We start from the raw sequence: 15,195 nt of genomic DNA on the forward strand, positions 1-15,195 counted from the left end.
AAATATTCTGCTGCTGAACACAAAAGAATAACTGAAAGACTACTACTGTATACCTCTTATTCTCCTCTGTTTAATTGTTTGCCCTATTTGGCGGGTTCTTTCCATTCGCATTCATGGGGCTGTGATCAATTTGCTCCCTCTCTAGAACATCATTTAGTAGTCTGTGTAGGCTTGGCTTTGTCATCATGAAATTCTTCAGTTTTTCTTTGTCATGGAAATATTTCACTTTTAGATTCATTTTAGATGTAAGAAACACAAAGCTTAAAGAAATGTGACAGATGGCCATGGTGGTATACATCTGTTATTCTAGCTATTCAGAGGGTCAAGCAGGAGGGTTGCAAATTCAAGCTTTGCCTGGGCAATTTAGCCACTTAGTAAGACCCTGTCTAAAAATAACAGAATAGGGGCCGGGGAGATGGCTCAGTGGAATAAGCACTTCCCTGGCAAGCGCAAGGGCCTGAGTTCAATCCCCGGTTCTGGGAAAAACAAAACAAAACAAAACAAAACAAAAAACAGAATACAATAAATAAATAAATAAAAAGGCCTGGGGCTGAGCATGGTGGTGCTTGCTGATAATCCCAGCACTTGGTAGACTAGGGAGGAGGATCATTTCAAGTTTGAGGATAGCCCGGGCTACACAGTGAATTTAAGGTCATCCTGAATTGCAAAGGGAGGCCCTTGACTTAGAATTTTCAGCAGTGCTAAAACTGTTAAGAGTTCTGGCAACTCTTGGAGATGGACCTAAATGCCTTTTGTATAAAGGGATGTGCATGAATCTTTGGGGGGCCAGGGAGTAGAATATTATGGTTTGTGTCTACATGTCCCCCCAAAGCCTCATGGGGCTTTTTCAGAGGTGGCCAGATCTAGAGTGTGTGACTCGACTGATTTATAAAGCAATGCTAGGCTCAAGGCCCCTGGGATTAAGGCTGTGAGTGCTATGGTGCCCCGAGTAGCCTGAATAAGATAAAAGGGGCAGAAAAGTGTTGTTAAGGGCCGGGGAGATGGCTCAGTAGGATAAGTGCTTGACTGGCAAATGCAAGGATCTGAGTTCAATCCCTGGTTAAAAAAAAAAAAAAAAGTGTTGTTAAGGGCCCTTGCTTGCTTGCTTTTGCTGTCTTCTGCTTGCCATGAAGTGGTTCTACTCTATGATGTTCCTCTGCCAAGCCACCCTGCTTCGGAGCCAGTCACAGACTGAAACCTCCACAAATGGTGAGCTAAGTAAATCTTTCCTTTTAAAATAAAGATAGAGGGCCGGGGAGATGGCTCAGTAGAATAAGCGCTTGCCTGGCAAGTGCAAGGGCCTGAGTTCAATCCCCAGTTCCGCCAAAAGAAAATAAATATAAATAAAAATAAAATAAAGATAGAGGGGCCAGAAAGACAGCTCAGCAGTGTAGGCACCTGCCTGGCAAGTTCAAGGTCTTGAGTTCGATCTCTGGTACCAAAAAGGGTGGGAGGAGGCTAGGGTCTAATTCAATGTGTAGGCTCTGAGATTAATCCCTAGTATTGAAATGACAAACCAAAGTTTAAAGAAATAAGGCAACTGGAAGACAGTGGTATACGTCTGTGATCCCAGCTCTTCAGGAGACTGAGACAGTAAGATCACTAGTTTGAGGCCAGCCTGGGCTATACAGCAACATTGTGCCTCAAACTAAAAACACAGAACGGGCTGGAGATGTCGCTCAGCATTCCCAATCCAATCCCGTGGTGGAGTGGGGTGGGGTGGGGTGGGGAACAAGTGGCTCAGGACTGGGGAGCACCAGCCCCACAGCACACCCTCAGCCCAGGCCAGGGATGGTTCTCACTCCCAGGGCTCAGGTCTCTGTCCCCAACATCCACTACTGCTGGGAGACACAGGGCACCTTAGCCTGCCCCACATCCCCTGCCTCCATGCAATAAAGACACCAGGTTCTTTACAAGTTTTTATTGTTTGAGAGTAAAGATAAGGCCCTAGGCTTGGAGAAATCTGTGTCATAAAATTATAAACTGGAGACTGGGTAGCAAGGCACACAGAAGACCATCTTCACCAATCCGCCCTTCCCATTGATAAGAAAATAGGCGGAAGGCGATGAGCTCTGACCCTGACCACCCCAGGCTGGGGCCTGGGAGCTGCGAGCTCTCAAAGCTTAGAGAAGGTCACGCTCTTCATGTCCTTCTTCTCCATCGCAGCCTGGACAGATTTGACAATGTCCTGGGTCTGCAGCATGCTCATGTTCCAGGAAGCCTGGAGAAGGCAGGAAAAGGCTGGCAACACACCAATCAGGGAACAAGGAGCCAGCCAGCCCACAAGCGCCAAGTCTTGATTGGCCAGTCCACAATCAGGGCAGGTTATGATTGGCCGGGGCCAGCGTCTTACCACATATTTGAGGCCCTCAGCCACTGGATGGTCGCGGGCGTAGAGCAGATTGACTTTAGTGCCCTGCACGGCCACCGGGCTCTTGCTGGAAATCTCAGTGGCCAGGGCGAACGCAGCATCAAGCATGCGCTCCTTGTCGGGGAACACGCGGCTGGGAGAGAAAGGGTGGGAGGTACAGAGGGCCTGATTTAGGCTCTCCTCTGCCCCTTGCTCGGGAAGTGGACTTACCCAAGAGAAGGGGGAGACTCCTACAGGAGCTGTGTCAGAGCATAAAGCTGCACCCCTAAGGGCCCCCAGGGGACAGCAGGAGCCCCGCCCACATCTCTGTCCCAGCCCTTCACTCTACCTGGCCCTTCACCCTACCTGACCAGCCCACTGCTCAGGGCCTCGTCAGCCATCATCTGGCGGGCGGTGAAGGCCAGCTCATTGACCAGGCTGCAAAAAGGTTGCCGCTGTCACTCAGGGAACAGTGAACCCTGTGGTCCTCTCCTCGGGTGCCTCCCAGGGTGGTTTCGCCCACTCACCTCTGGTTTCCAATGATTTTGGGCAGGCGCTGCAGCGTCCCCACATCAGCTGCCAGGCCAATGTCCACTTCCTGGGGGAGAGGTCGCATCAGGGTTTGCTTTGTGCTTAGTATCGCTCTGCACACCACTTCCTCCTCTATGATACTTCACGTGTCCCACAGAGATCCTGCTGCCTGCCTCCAGCTCAACCACCCACTCCAAAAGTAGCCCAGCTTGGCCTCAAACTTGCAGCAATCCTCCTGCCTCAGCCTCCTGAGTGCTGGGATTACAGACATGTGCCACCACACCTGGCGGGGTTCCTTCAGTCTTGAGCAGGGCCCACCGCTGACTGCAGCTCTCCATTGGTTAGGACCAGCCCTATCTGCAGGTGACACGCTCCTCAGCCCTTTCCATCGCTCACTTCTGCATGCAGGGACTCTGTCCCTGTCTCTCTGGGCCTGTTCAACCCAGTCTCATGTCACCCCCATGCCCTGACTCCTCCAGGACCTCCCATGAATGCCCACCCTGATTTCCTCTGTCACCAAGCCTCAATTTTCTTTTTTTCTTTTTTTTTTTTGGTATGGGGGACTGAACTCAAGGCCTTCACACTGAGCTGTATCTCTGGCCATTTTTTAAAATTCTGATATTGATAAATTACCTAGGCAAAACTTGAATTTGCAATCCTGCCTCAGCTTTCCTCAGTGCTGGGATTACAGGTGCATGATGGCACCTGGCTCTAGCTTCACTTTGAAGGCTTGGTTCTTCCTCTTAAGGAAGCCCTCAGGCCTTGCTCCTGTGGCCTACCCTGTTCCTGGTCTGCCACTAACTGCCCAGGACCACGCACGGCCCCAGGAATGCAAGGCCAGGAAGTGACTTACCTTTACCTGGAACCAGGCATCCTGGGCACAGTAGCGGATGTCACAGGCGGTGATGAGGTCCACGCCTGGGACAGAGAGGCCAGGCACACTGACAAATGGCAAGAACCCCTCCCCAAGCTCATCCTGAGACCAAGTCTAAGTAGCAGCAGACCTGAGACTGCAGGCTCTGGCGGTGGCTGGAAACTCACCTGCGCCAATACAGGGTCCGTGGACAGCAGCGATCACGGGCTTGGGGCACTGGAAGGGACAGGGAGTGGGGTCAGGCTGGCCGGAGACAGAAGGGCACAGGGAACGCTCTCCAGCCCCCCAGAGCCACCTCTTCGATGACGCTGAAGGTCTTCTGGTAGGTGCTGATGAAGTTTCGCAGGTACCAGGCAATGCGGGCCGCATCGTCTCCTTGGGGCTGCAGGAGGTCTGACGCCATGTCTATGAGGTCAATACCTGATGGGAGGTGTTAGGGACCTACCAATTTTGTGGCTGTAACTTTAAGATAACCCTGAATCTGACTTTTCTTCTGCCGCACCTCTCATCCTGGTCCCCTCGCACCCAAGCCATCCCCACACGGAGGCAGAAGCAACCTGTGAACCTGGAGTCAGGGCATCTCTTCTTCTCTCCCATTCCCTAACTTAGAATAAGTGGGCTGAGCCCTGCTTAGCATATGCCAGGCCTGGCGCTCTAGCTCAGTGCAGCAGTGTCCTCCTCAGCCCCTGCTCAAAAGCATATGACGTGAACGAAGGCCTTGCTGTGACCTGGCCTGAGCCCAGCCTCACATCTGTCTGTCTGTCCCGCTACTGAAGGCACTCAGGCCTCATGAACTCCCCTCCTGGGGCCTCTGTGCCTGCTCCTCCCTCTACCTACAACTGTCCCTCCCTGGGATGCCACCAAGACTGACTGGCTGTGTTACCAAGTGTCACCTCCCAGGAGCAGCTGCCCCAGCCACTCTCCCTCTCCCCTGGCCACATCGCCCAGTTTGCACCTCACACCCTCAGGTCAGGAGTTTGTCTCACTGAGCACTGCCGTCTCTCAGATGGATGTGAGCTCTGGAAACCCTGTAGCTCTTTTGTCTTTTTTATTTTTTCCCCTCAACCATCTTCCTTTGGCCTGGAACAGGACCCCATTCACAGTACGTACTCAATTAGTAGACAACATATGACAGCTGCTGTCTTTATGGGGAGACAGACAAATGAGGACCAAGTATATTCTGTCAGGTAGTGGGAAGTGCTCAAGGAAAACAAACAGAGGTAGAATGGACTCCCTGTGCATGTGTGTGCATGTGTGGGGACTGCTGCAGCCAAAGGACTCCCTCACTGACAAGGTGACATTAGAGGACAGACCTGGCAGAGAGGGAGGGTGCCCTGGGTACGTGGGTGGGTGGGGGTTTGCAAATGTCAGGAACAGTGGCACAAAGGCCCTAGGGTGGGAAGGCCCTGGTCTCTGTGAGGCCCATGGCGGCCTGTGGGCTGCAGCAGCAAGCGCAAGATTAGAGAGGTGAGGGCAGAGTTGGGGGGACTGGGCCCTGCGCTGCACGAAGCTGAGCAGCCCCCTTCACTGGATGTGAGCCTAACTCTGTGTGTCCTCTCACCAGTAAACAGACAGCACTACTGGTCAAACCTCAGGAGCCACACTTGCCACGCCCCTGAACTGCTGTGGCTTTGCTCTGTTTACACAGAGCTGGAAAAAGCCAGGGCTCGGGAAAGCACGCAGGTTAGATGAGGAAAGCAGGATGCCCTGTGCTAGCTGGCTGGGTCGCTTCACGTAGGGACCTGGGTGGCTTCTCTGAAGTCCCTGTGAAGCCTCCCGGAAGCAGGTGGGGCCTCAAGGGTGCATGGAGGTGTAGCCCCAGAGGCACCGAGTGGGCCTGGCGTGCTGAGGGCACTGTCCCTGCTACCGTGTTCTCCATCTCAGCAGAGGTCATGAGCTGGGCCAGCCCGCCAGTGCCTCCTGGCTTCCACACCATGGCTAAGAGCCCCTTGTGACTCAGCAGCTATGCCAAGTCCCAGAATAAGCTTGGCATGGCATCCTGTGACACCTCATGTCACTGGCTTTTCTGGTTTGGCCACCCTTCTTGGGCCTACAGACATTGGCAAGGAAGAAAAGGGCACCAGGCCTTGGGACACTTGATAAGTGTGGCCATTAAAATAATAGGGGGCCAAGGATATAGTTCAGCGGCATAAGTGCCTGCCTGGCAAGCACAAGGTCACAGGTTCAATCTCTGATACCAAAATAAATAAATAAAATAATAGTTTCAGCCAGGTGTGGTGGTGTATAGCTACAATCCCAGCATTCGGGAGGCTGAGGCAGGAGGCAGAGCAAAAGTGTGAGGCTAGCCTGGGTTACATAGTAAGTTCAAGACCAGCCTGAACTCCAGTGAGACTGCCTAAAAAAAAAAAAAAAAGCAAGCAAGCAAGCAAACAAACAAAAAAGTTTCAGAGGCTGGTGAGATGGCTCAGTGGTCTAAAGTACCTACTTAGAACAAGCTTAGCAAAACACAGGGACCGCAGTTCAATCCCCAAGCACCACATGCCAGCCAGCCCCGCCCCCTGGTGGGCTGAGCTGGCCACACACACACACACACATAAATAAAATTTTTTTAAAAAAGATCTTTAAAAAAAAAAAAGTTTCAGTGTGGCATGGTGGTACACGCTTGTAATGCCAGCCCACTGGGATGATAAAGCAGGAAGACCTCAAGTTTGAGGCCAGCCCAGACACAGCCCAAACCTATTTCAAGATGAGGCAGTGTCGGTGGCTATAGATGTGTATACACTAGAGCTCAGCGCAAAGACCTGGGTTTAGGGGCCAGGGTGATAGCTCAGTAGAGTAAGAGTTTGCCTGGCAAGTGCAAGGTCCCGAGTTCAATCCCCAGTCTGGATTTAATCTGTGGTACCAGGCGGGGGAGCAGTATGACCCTGAGTTTCTTCCTTCTGTCCTCCAGGCTTTGCTGAAGAAAAAATGTGATGGCTGCAATCGGCTGGACACTGAAAGATGAGGGCCCCAGCCTGGCCCGGTGCAAGCGAAGCCCATCCTCTCTGAGGCATAAGCTCCACAAAGGCCTCGAGGGGTCAGGAGCAAGGGTGGCTCTGGCACCACAATGACCCCCTTGTGCCCAGGGAAAGGAGAAACAGAGGGGGGCAGAGAGAAAAGGTGGGATGCAAAAAAGCTGAAGAGACTAGACTGTTTACCATATGTCCCTGCTGACTTGGGGACTCCGTGGATGAACCCTGGACTGTTAGTCACCTTTGGGTACCTAGCACCAGACCGGGCCCAGTGCAGAAACCAACACATGTGACATCTGGCTCCTGCTATGCCCTAAAGGACTAACTTTCCATAATAACATACTGTATATATACTCTGCTGGACAAGACAGCAACTGGAGGCCCCTGGACAAACATTTCGAAATAGTGGCAGGAGGCCAGAATAGTGGCACAAACCTGGAATCCCAGTACTCAGGAGGCTGAGGCAGAAGTTCAAGACCAGCCTGGGCTACAAAGTGAGCTCTTAGGCCAGCCTGACCTGCATAGTGAGACCCTGTCTCAAAAAAAAAAAAAAAAAAAAAGACCAGCCTGGGCTACAAAGTGAGCTCTTAGGCCAGCCTGACCTGCATAGTGAGACCCTGTCTCAAAAAAAAAAAAAAAAATCATATATCAGGTACATGCTGAGCCACCTGTCTTAAAGCTTTTAGCCTGAAGTGCCATAGGACAGGACAGGACAGGTATGGTGGTGCACACATACAATCCAGCGCTTGGAGATGGCTCAGTGGAATAAGTGCTTCTCTGGCAAGCGCAAGGGCCTGAGTTCAATCCCCGGTCCGCCAAAAAAAAAAAAAAAAGAAAAGAAAAAGAAAAAAATCCAGCGCTTGGGAGACTGAGGTAAGAGGATCTCTGTGAGTTTGAGGCCAGCCAGGGCTACATAGTGAGTTCAGGGCCAGCCTGAACTGCATAGCAATTGTGTAAAAAAAAAAAAAAAAATGGCTTTCTTCTTTTTTTTTGGTACCAGGGATCAAATTCAGGGCCTTGTGCTTGCCAGGCAGGTACTTACGCTACTGCGCTACATCCTGGTCCACCTGTCCAAAAAAAAATAGAAGAAGAAGAAAAGAAAGAAGGACTGGGGTGGGAAGGAGTGGGGGGGACTGAGCTGAAGACTGAGACTGGGCGTGGTGGTGCCTGCCTGTAACCCCAGCGCGTGGGAGGCTGAAAAGAGGAGGATCACTACAAGTTTGATCTATGTAGCGAGACCCTGTAGACCCTGTCCTAAATTCATAAAAAGAAAAAACAAAGAAAGAAAGGAAGAGAGGGAAGGAAGGGGTAAGGGGAGGGGAAGACAGCCAGAGGACAGAGTCTTGGGTGAACATAGCTGCTAAAAGTGAAAGAGGGGGCCAGGGAGATAGCTCAGATGAACTCAGCAAGGGCCTGAGTTCAATCCCCGGCTCCAAAAAAAAAAAAAAAAAAAAAAAAGTGAGAGGAAAAAATTCCAGAAAGGGGAGCCCCAAGTCCTGGGTACAAACTACTGAAATCTCTTGCTGATTCATGAAACCATGCTTGCAGCTCAGCCAGCACAAGATTTAAAAGCTAATTCCAACTAAGCACTAAAACAGGAAATTCAACACTCTCTGAAGTCATAAAATGTAGAGACTACACATTTTATTCTTCTAACCTAATATTCAGGGTGCGATTCAAACTTAAAATACAAAGAAACAGGAATGCGAAAGCCAATTTCAAGAGAAAGGATAATAAACAGAAAACTGCCCCCTACCTGACCCAGTTCTCAGAATCAGGAGACAAGGATTTTATAGCAGCCATTATAACTCTGCTCAATGGTGCAAAGGAAAATATGTTCAGGACAAATAAAAAGATGTGACAATTCAGCAGAGAAATGGAACCGAATGGAAATTTGCAAACTGGAAACTACATTTCCCAGGGGTGGGGGTGGGGGTGGGGGTGCTGGGGGCGGAACCCAAGGCATTAGGAATGCTAAGCAAAGGCTTTGAAATTCAAAAATCACTGCATGGGCTTAATAGCAGAACAGAGATGACAGAATGTCTCCTGGCCTGCCTGAGAAGAGATGAGGCATCACTTGCACCAGACCGCTTTGATCTGACATGCAACTGCAAACCTGGAAGCCAGTGCCAGGTGAATGACTGCCCAGAAGCATGCAGGGTTTTTTTTAGGGAAGGGTCTACAGGGTGTTCAGGGCCTCACTACTAGACGGGACTCATAGTGATCTACCAGTTTACAGCCTCCCAAAAGCTGGGATTACAGGCACGAGCCACCACGCCCACTCTCAGTTACCATCTCTGTGTGCAGTTATTTTAACACACTTGGCTGGCACAGTAATAAACTCTGAGGGGTAAACACCTTGTTCAAGGCCCATACGGAAACCCAGATCAGGGCCTGTGATCCTGTTATGTTCTCCCACCACGCAGCCAATTGGACTAATTTCTTTATTTAAATTTTGAAGGGGCAGAGCTGGGAATGGAACCCAGGGACAGCGGGTATGCTAGGCAAGCACTTTGCCATAGATCTACATTCTCAGTCCTCTACATTTAAAATAAGGCCTTATTAAAAAAAAAAAAAAAAAAAAAAAAAAAGGGCTGGTGAGATGGCTCAGTGGTCTAAAGTACCTACTTAGAACAAGCTTAGCAAAACACAGGGACCGCAGTTCAATCCCCCAGCACCACATGCCAGCCAGCCCCGCCCCCTGGTGGACTGAGCTGGCCGCACACACACACATAAATAAATAAAAAAATTAAAAAAAATGCAAACCTGTGAGTTAGATGCTGCTTAAAACTCTCACTAAGAAGCAGTTGCTCTAGAGCTAAGAAGCGGGGACGTAAGAGGTGAGGAGTACCTGAAGTGAACATTTTCCCTGCACCGGAGATCACCACAGCCCGGCAATCGGGGTCCTGCGCTATCTTGTTGAAGCATTCCACCATCTCCCTGTGGAAAAGCACAGTGAAGGGCTACCTCTAGGGTGCAGCAAGCCTGTCCTGCACCTGCCCCCTACCGCTCCTTCCTCCATTAGGTGGGACTCCAGGATCTACAGGTCAGACCTCCAGAAGGCCTTGTTCATGGCGTTCCTCTTCTCAGGCCGGTTCAGCTGCACGTGGAGAACATGTTTCTGGGCACAGGTCACCTGCAGGGACTCATAGCTGTGGCCTGGGGCTTCAGAGGCAGCTGCCCTGGAAGTCTCACTTTGCGCAATGGAGCTCATGGTACGAAGGCCCAGATTGAAGCCCTGCTGGCTGGGGGCTATCAGTCCTTGGGAGAAAGGTCAGAGGAGACTTCGATGATGCCGTTAATAGGGACACGGTAGCTTCAGGAACAGAGGACACACACTTCACTAACTCTAGACAGGAGAACAAACGCCTTAGACTTGTGGTAGGGGGCTATGGGTTGGGGTGCACTTATCCGTGTTGATTCTGAGACTTCAGCGCCTTAATTGTGGGACTGAACCACGTCTGGAGACACTAAACTGTCAGGGAGTCCCAGAGTCAAAGTCACAGGCCTACAGAATTAGCCCCTCGGGACACCTGAGTTTACAGGGCTTTCACCTTCCTGACACCCATATGCCTCCTCTCTTTAGACCGCATGGCAGCATAACAGCAACGAACCCCCACAGATCAAGACATAACTTACGCCGCAACAGCAGGTTCCCCACTTTACAAGAAGCCGCCATCGCCTCCGACTTCCTGAGAGTCTCGGAGTAACACTAAAGGAAAACAAGGGGCAAGTGGGCGGGCATAAAAATCCACCATGTTGGGCGAGGGCATCGACTCTGAAGCCTAGATAGCAGCGACGCCCTTCCTCGCGCCATCTTTACTAAGGGCAACCGGAAATCGTCTCTCTTCCAAGCTTGCTGACAAATTTAGCAGATAAGCTTAGGAAAAAAATCCTTTGCCCCAGTGGGAACATGGTCCAAGCTTAATTTACATTGCTTCTGGAAATGTCTGTATAAAGTTCGTCATTAGTGCTGTTTTGTAAACGGTGGAGACAGCTGAAATATACAAGTGAATAACAGCTGCGGACCAACTGCAGCCCTTCACGTTTCTAATCATGTATCTGAAATAAAAATAGTTGATATCCAGTACACAAGGAAATGAGAGTGCAGGCAGGCCTGTATTGAACACTGTCTCTGAATTCCTGTAGTATCCTATCAGCAGTTTAAACCATTTTTTATTGTACTCAGAGGACACAGGCTCAGGGAGTCACTTGTTCAAGGTCATTGGGCTTCTACACTGTAGAAGCTGGATTATATACTACATGGCTCCCATCTCTTTTTTTTCTTTTGTGTATTGTGTGCACGTTTTCATGCTTTTTATTTAAAATATGACTTTTTTGTAAATCCATGTTTTTCCTGATACTGAGGTTGAACCTAGGGCACCTCCATCACTCCTACCCCCCCCCCCCATACATACATGCTTGAGCTGGTATCTAGTATGGGGTACATGCCCAGCACTCAGCCCTCTTCTGAAGCAGGTTCTTGCTAAGTTGCCCAGGCTAGGCACAAACTTGTGATCTTCTGCCTCCCTGCCTCCCAAGTGGCTGAGATTATAGGTGTCCACCCCCTGGGCCTGGCTAAAAGTCCATGTTCTCAAACAAATAAAGCCCCTTGGATAAAAGAGATTACCCAAGAGCATAACAAATACTGCTTAAGTAGGCTCCGTAGGGAGATTTCACCAAGGCTTTGAACAGATGTCTCCGGGCCTGCGGGACTATAGGGAATCGTTCCTGTTAATGTGCCTGCTATCTGGTTCTGCAAGCTAAAAAGGAGGCTCTTTGGAAAGCATCACAAACTATTCTTCCACAGAGGACTGCCTCATTATCCCATTATCCACGCAATGAGAACACAAGGCAGTTATCAAGCCATGAGGTACAAGTGTCAACATTTAGTGTAAGAGTAATATTGCGGGTTTTTTTTGTTTCTTGTTTTTTGTTTTTTTTTTTGGTGGTTCCCCATTGACCTGCAGCAGCGCTGGTCTGGGTTGCCTTGAGTATGTGGGAATGGAACCACCGCTCAAAGAGACTGACTGCCTCCTTTAAGAAGGCACTTAAACAACTGAGCTAATGGGCAGGCCCCCAGTGTAAGAGTAATATTAGAAGTTAGGAGGCAGACTAGTGAAATTCACCCCTCCCCCCAACCAGGGATTGAACTCAGGCCCCTGCACTTGCTAGGGAAGCGCCTATTCCACTGAGCAATCTCCCTGGCCCCAAAATTCACTTTTAATCCTACCCCTTTTTTTGTACCAGGGGTCAAACTCAGGAACTTGTGCTTGCCAGGCACTTCTGCTGCTTAAAAAAAAAAAAAAGTTGATTTACAAGTAATACTTTCCCTTGCAAAGCAGTTTGCGCATTTGGACGATGCCATGTGGCTTCAGTAGATATTTAGAATGTATGTCTAAAAACTTCTTCAGATCAAGTTTAAGGCAGATTCTCACAAGACCTGTCTGACCTGTTCCCCTGCGGGCCACCTCATCCTGTCAGTCCTTAAGCCAGGCTCCTTCCAGGCTTTGCCCCACTAGAGCCATGTTCACATCAAGCAGTGAGCACCAATCTTGTACTGCAATTACTTCTACCTTTCAACAGATCAATTCCATAGAAATTGGCTAAACTACTTGTACAATGAACACTACAGGTATGTTTGCCATAGGGACGGGGATACAGCTGAGCAGCAAAGCACCTACATGAGACCTTGTTTTTTTTTTGTGGGACCAGGGATTGAACTCAGGACCCTGTGCTTATCAGGCAAGTGCTTATTCTGAGCTGTCTCCCCAGCCCCAGAAATGAGTTCTTTCCCAGTAGCAAGACCTAGAAATCATTTTCAGAACCAGGCTAAATAAACGGTGACACACCCACAATGACATCAACTCTGCAGGGCCAAAGGCAGAGAGCACATTCTACATGACACAAAATAGTCAAAATAAGACCTTATTTGTGCAGCACAAAGGGCTCTTTATTTTTTATTTTTTGAGTTTCACAGCTGATTAATAGGACAGTTTTGATAGTCAATACACTGTACACTGTTATCTTCTTAGTGGTTATCCATAGTACAAAAAGCAGACAGGATATTCTGTCCAAACACTGTTAGTACACCTCTTTCTTCTCATTAAGCGAAAGTAGCTGTAAATTTATCCTATTTTGTATAAATACAAAATGGTCTTTCCTTTGCATCCTTTTTTTTGTCCTGTCAGAGGTGAATATTCTGTTGGCATCTAAATACTATAGGTGTTTGAATTCAACTAAACAATCCAACACTGTCTAGTAGCCTATATTAGTGGGTTATCCTCAGAAGTTATTGACTTGAGCCTTTTACAGCTCATCGTATTAATATGGATTTACTTTATATACCTCATTTTTATACTTTTCTGCTGGATGGTTAAGACCAAGATATAGCAAGACCTATATAACAAGAAAAGTAACTTTTGTATCTGATAAGGTCAGCCAAGTACTCTCAGGATTTATCCTGTAGCCCTGTACCACCTTTTGTACATCCTTTTGTCAGTGTCTGACCTGAGGATGAGTCACGGCCATTGCTTGACCCATTTGCTCTCTGTGAAAGCTAGAGAAAATGTTTTTTCTCTCCATGTGACTCTCCCCAGGCTCACTTTAGATCATCGATCACATTCCTCTGTGGCTCCATTGTCTTGATCAGAAAATCGGGAGCACAACTGAGTTACATGTTGTTACATTACAGGTTCTAAGTCCCAGTCTTCACTGACCTTGAAAGGCTAGGGAAAGGGCTCTTTAAAAAAACTTTGTGGATAAAAAAAAAAATCGGGCTGGTGAGATGGCTCAGTGGTCTAAAGCACCTACTTAGAACAAACTAAGCTAAGCAGAGCACAGGGACCGCGGTTCGATCCCCCAGCACCACATGCCAGCCAGCTCCGCCCCCTGGTGGGCTGAGCTGGCCACACACACACACTAAATAAATAAATAAATAAATAAATATTAAAAAAAAAAATCTTAAAAAAAAAAAATCACAAAACAATTAACCGACTAAAGGGACTCAGTGGGGACTTTCACCTTTTTTTGCCAGCTTTCTGGCCTTATAAAAAGGCAGACAATCCAACAATTTTTTTTTAAATTTGGAGTTTTGCAATATTGTCCAGGCTGGCCTTGAACTCTGGGTTCAAGGTCTTTTCCTGCCTCTGCACAGGCACACATCACCCTGCTGGCTCTACTACCACATGCCACTTATTTTAAATGATTCCCATCTACCGTGAGTTTGCTTGGGCGAGGCCCTCCAAGAATGCCACCAGCCATCAGGATCTTCCAGAAAAGGCCCCAATTCCTAGTCTCATTCCACCTGCAGGCCAGCCCACTCTGCCCAGAGCTGGGCCTGTACCTCTTCACAAGATTGAGTGGAAAACAGGGAAGGAGACACGTCTTAGAAATCCCAGCAAGTGCTAAATTTATTTTCCAAACAATTTTATTGAAATGTGCCAAGAATACATGGGCAGCACAAATGTATGAACAGGAAAAAAAAATCTGTCAATAATTTTTAAAAAGTGAAGGTTAATCTTGGGAGCTATCAGTTCCCCTCTCCCACCCCCTCCAGACTTCCAGCATTTCCATTATGGTTAAGCCTCTACTAACTAGCATTAAAAAAAGGAAGACAAAAAACTTTCTTTGCAAAAAGAAAAAACAACAAAAAACCCCAATGGCAAAAATGAAAGAACCGTTTTCCTGCTTAGGTGGCTCTTCCTGGACCCCTAATTAGGAGGCATGCTGAGCAGTGGAGAAGCACAACTTCAGAGTGTACGGGTAGGGGCCATCTGCAAAGGACAAGACAGAAGTCAGTTTGGGGCCTTCTATGGGGGCTCCCCACCACAGATCCCCGCATTTTGCACCCACTTCTCACTTTCTGTAGTTCACATGCCTGGGTCTAAATTGGCAGTACGCAACCTGGAACTTTATAAACCTGGCACACTAGGCACACCCGTTTTCTTCCTCACATCCACAGAGGAGACAATTCTGACCTTAGCTGTGCAGGGAAACAGCCGAGCTGAGCAAGTGGGTGGGCATCATCTATTTCAACTGGTGGGGCTCCTTTTCTGGGTACTGCCTGCTCCAGTCTCTCACAAGAATGCCAGCTCTTGGGAAGGCAAGCCCAAGCAACTCCCAAATTGGCATTGAGCAACTCCCAAATTGGCATTGAGCAACTCCCAAGTGGGTGGCAGCAAGCAACTAGGCTGCTCTCCCGGGAAGAACATTACCAGGCGGCTCTCCTGGAGACCAGATCCCACCCACCTGTGTCAGGGATGGGGAGGAAAATCTCTTGAGTCCTACTTCAAGGGCAGGGAGGGCTCTGGATTGATGTTAGCCAACCAACTGGGCCACTGGGGAGTAACCGTAGGACACACAGATACTCACTTGGGTTTTTCATCTGGTAATGGTTCAGGAAGCCCAAGGTCTCCAGGGCATCACTCTTGGATTCCCACTCCAGCAGCCCAGAGGAGCTGCGCTCA

The 15,195-nt window shown here is 48.9% G+C and overlaps 2 protein-coding genes across 3 annotated transcripts in view; both read right to left on the minus strand.

Moving 5' to 3' along the window:
* Positions 1-1,906: 1,906 nt before the first annotated feature.
* On the minus strand, positions 1,907-10,483 carry Ech1 (enoyl-CoA hydratase 1). 2 transcript variants are annotated; one of them, XM_004636868.2, is made up of 10 exons: positions 10,367-10,483; positions 9,781-9,988; positions 9,579-9,667; positions 4,051-4,175; positions 3,923-3,971; positions 3,735-3,799; positions 2,878-2,948; positions 2,717-2,788; positions 2,354-2,504; positions 1,907-2,221 (listed from the first exon to the last, which is right to left on the minus strand). In XM_004636868.2, exons 1-10 carry the CDS (start codon positions 10,404-10,406, stop codon positions 2,117-2,119), a joined length of 975 nt encoding a protein of 324 aa, XP_004636925.1. In that variant the 5' UTR covers positions 10,407-10,483; the 3' UTR covers positions 1,907-2,116. The 2 variants fall into 2 exon arrangements, with proteins under 2 accessions (XP_004636925.1, XP_023577388.1); XM_023721620.1 differs by having other exon boundaries at positions 9,781-10,043; positions 10,367-10,446.
* Positions 10,484-14,355: 3,872 nt separating this feature from the next.
* The window catches only part of Hnrnpl (heterogeneous nuclear ribonucleoprotein L), a 12,686-nt gene continuing 11,846 nt past the window's right edge, over positions 14,356-15,195 (minus strand). Inside the window, exons 10-11 of the mRNA XM_023721459.1 lie at positions 15,101-15,191; positions 14,356-14,502 (exon numbers count right to left, since the gene is read on the minus strand). Coding sequence (XP_023577227.1) covers positions 14,444-14,502; positions 15,101-15,191 — 150 coding nt within the window. The 3' untranslated portion in view covers positions 14,356-14,443. The remainder of the gene's footprint in view (positions 14,503-15,100; positions 15,192-15,195) is intronic.

The sequence above is a fragment of the Octodon degus genome, unplaced genomic scaffold, assembly GCF_000260255.1.
Source record: "Octodon degus isolate 3935 unplaced genomic scaffold, OctDeg1.0 scaffold00083, whole genome shotgun sequence".
Taxonomy (NCBI): Eukaryota; Metazoa; Chordata; class Mammalia; order Rodentia; family Octodontidae; genus Octodon; species Octodon degus.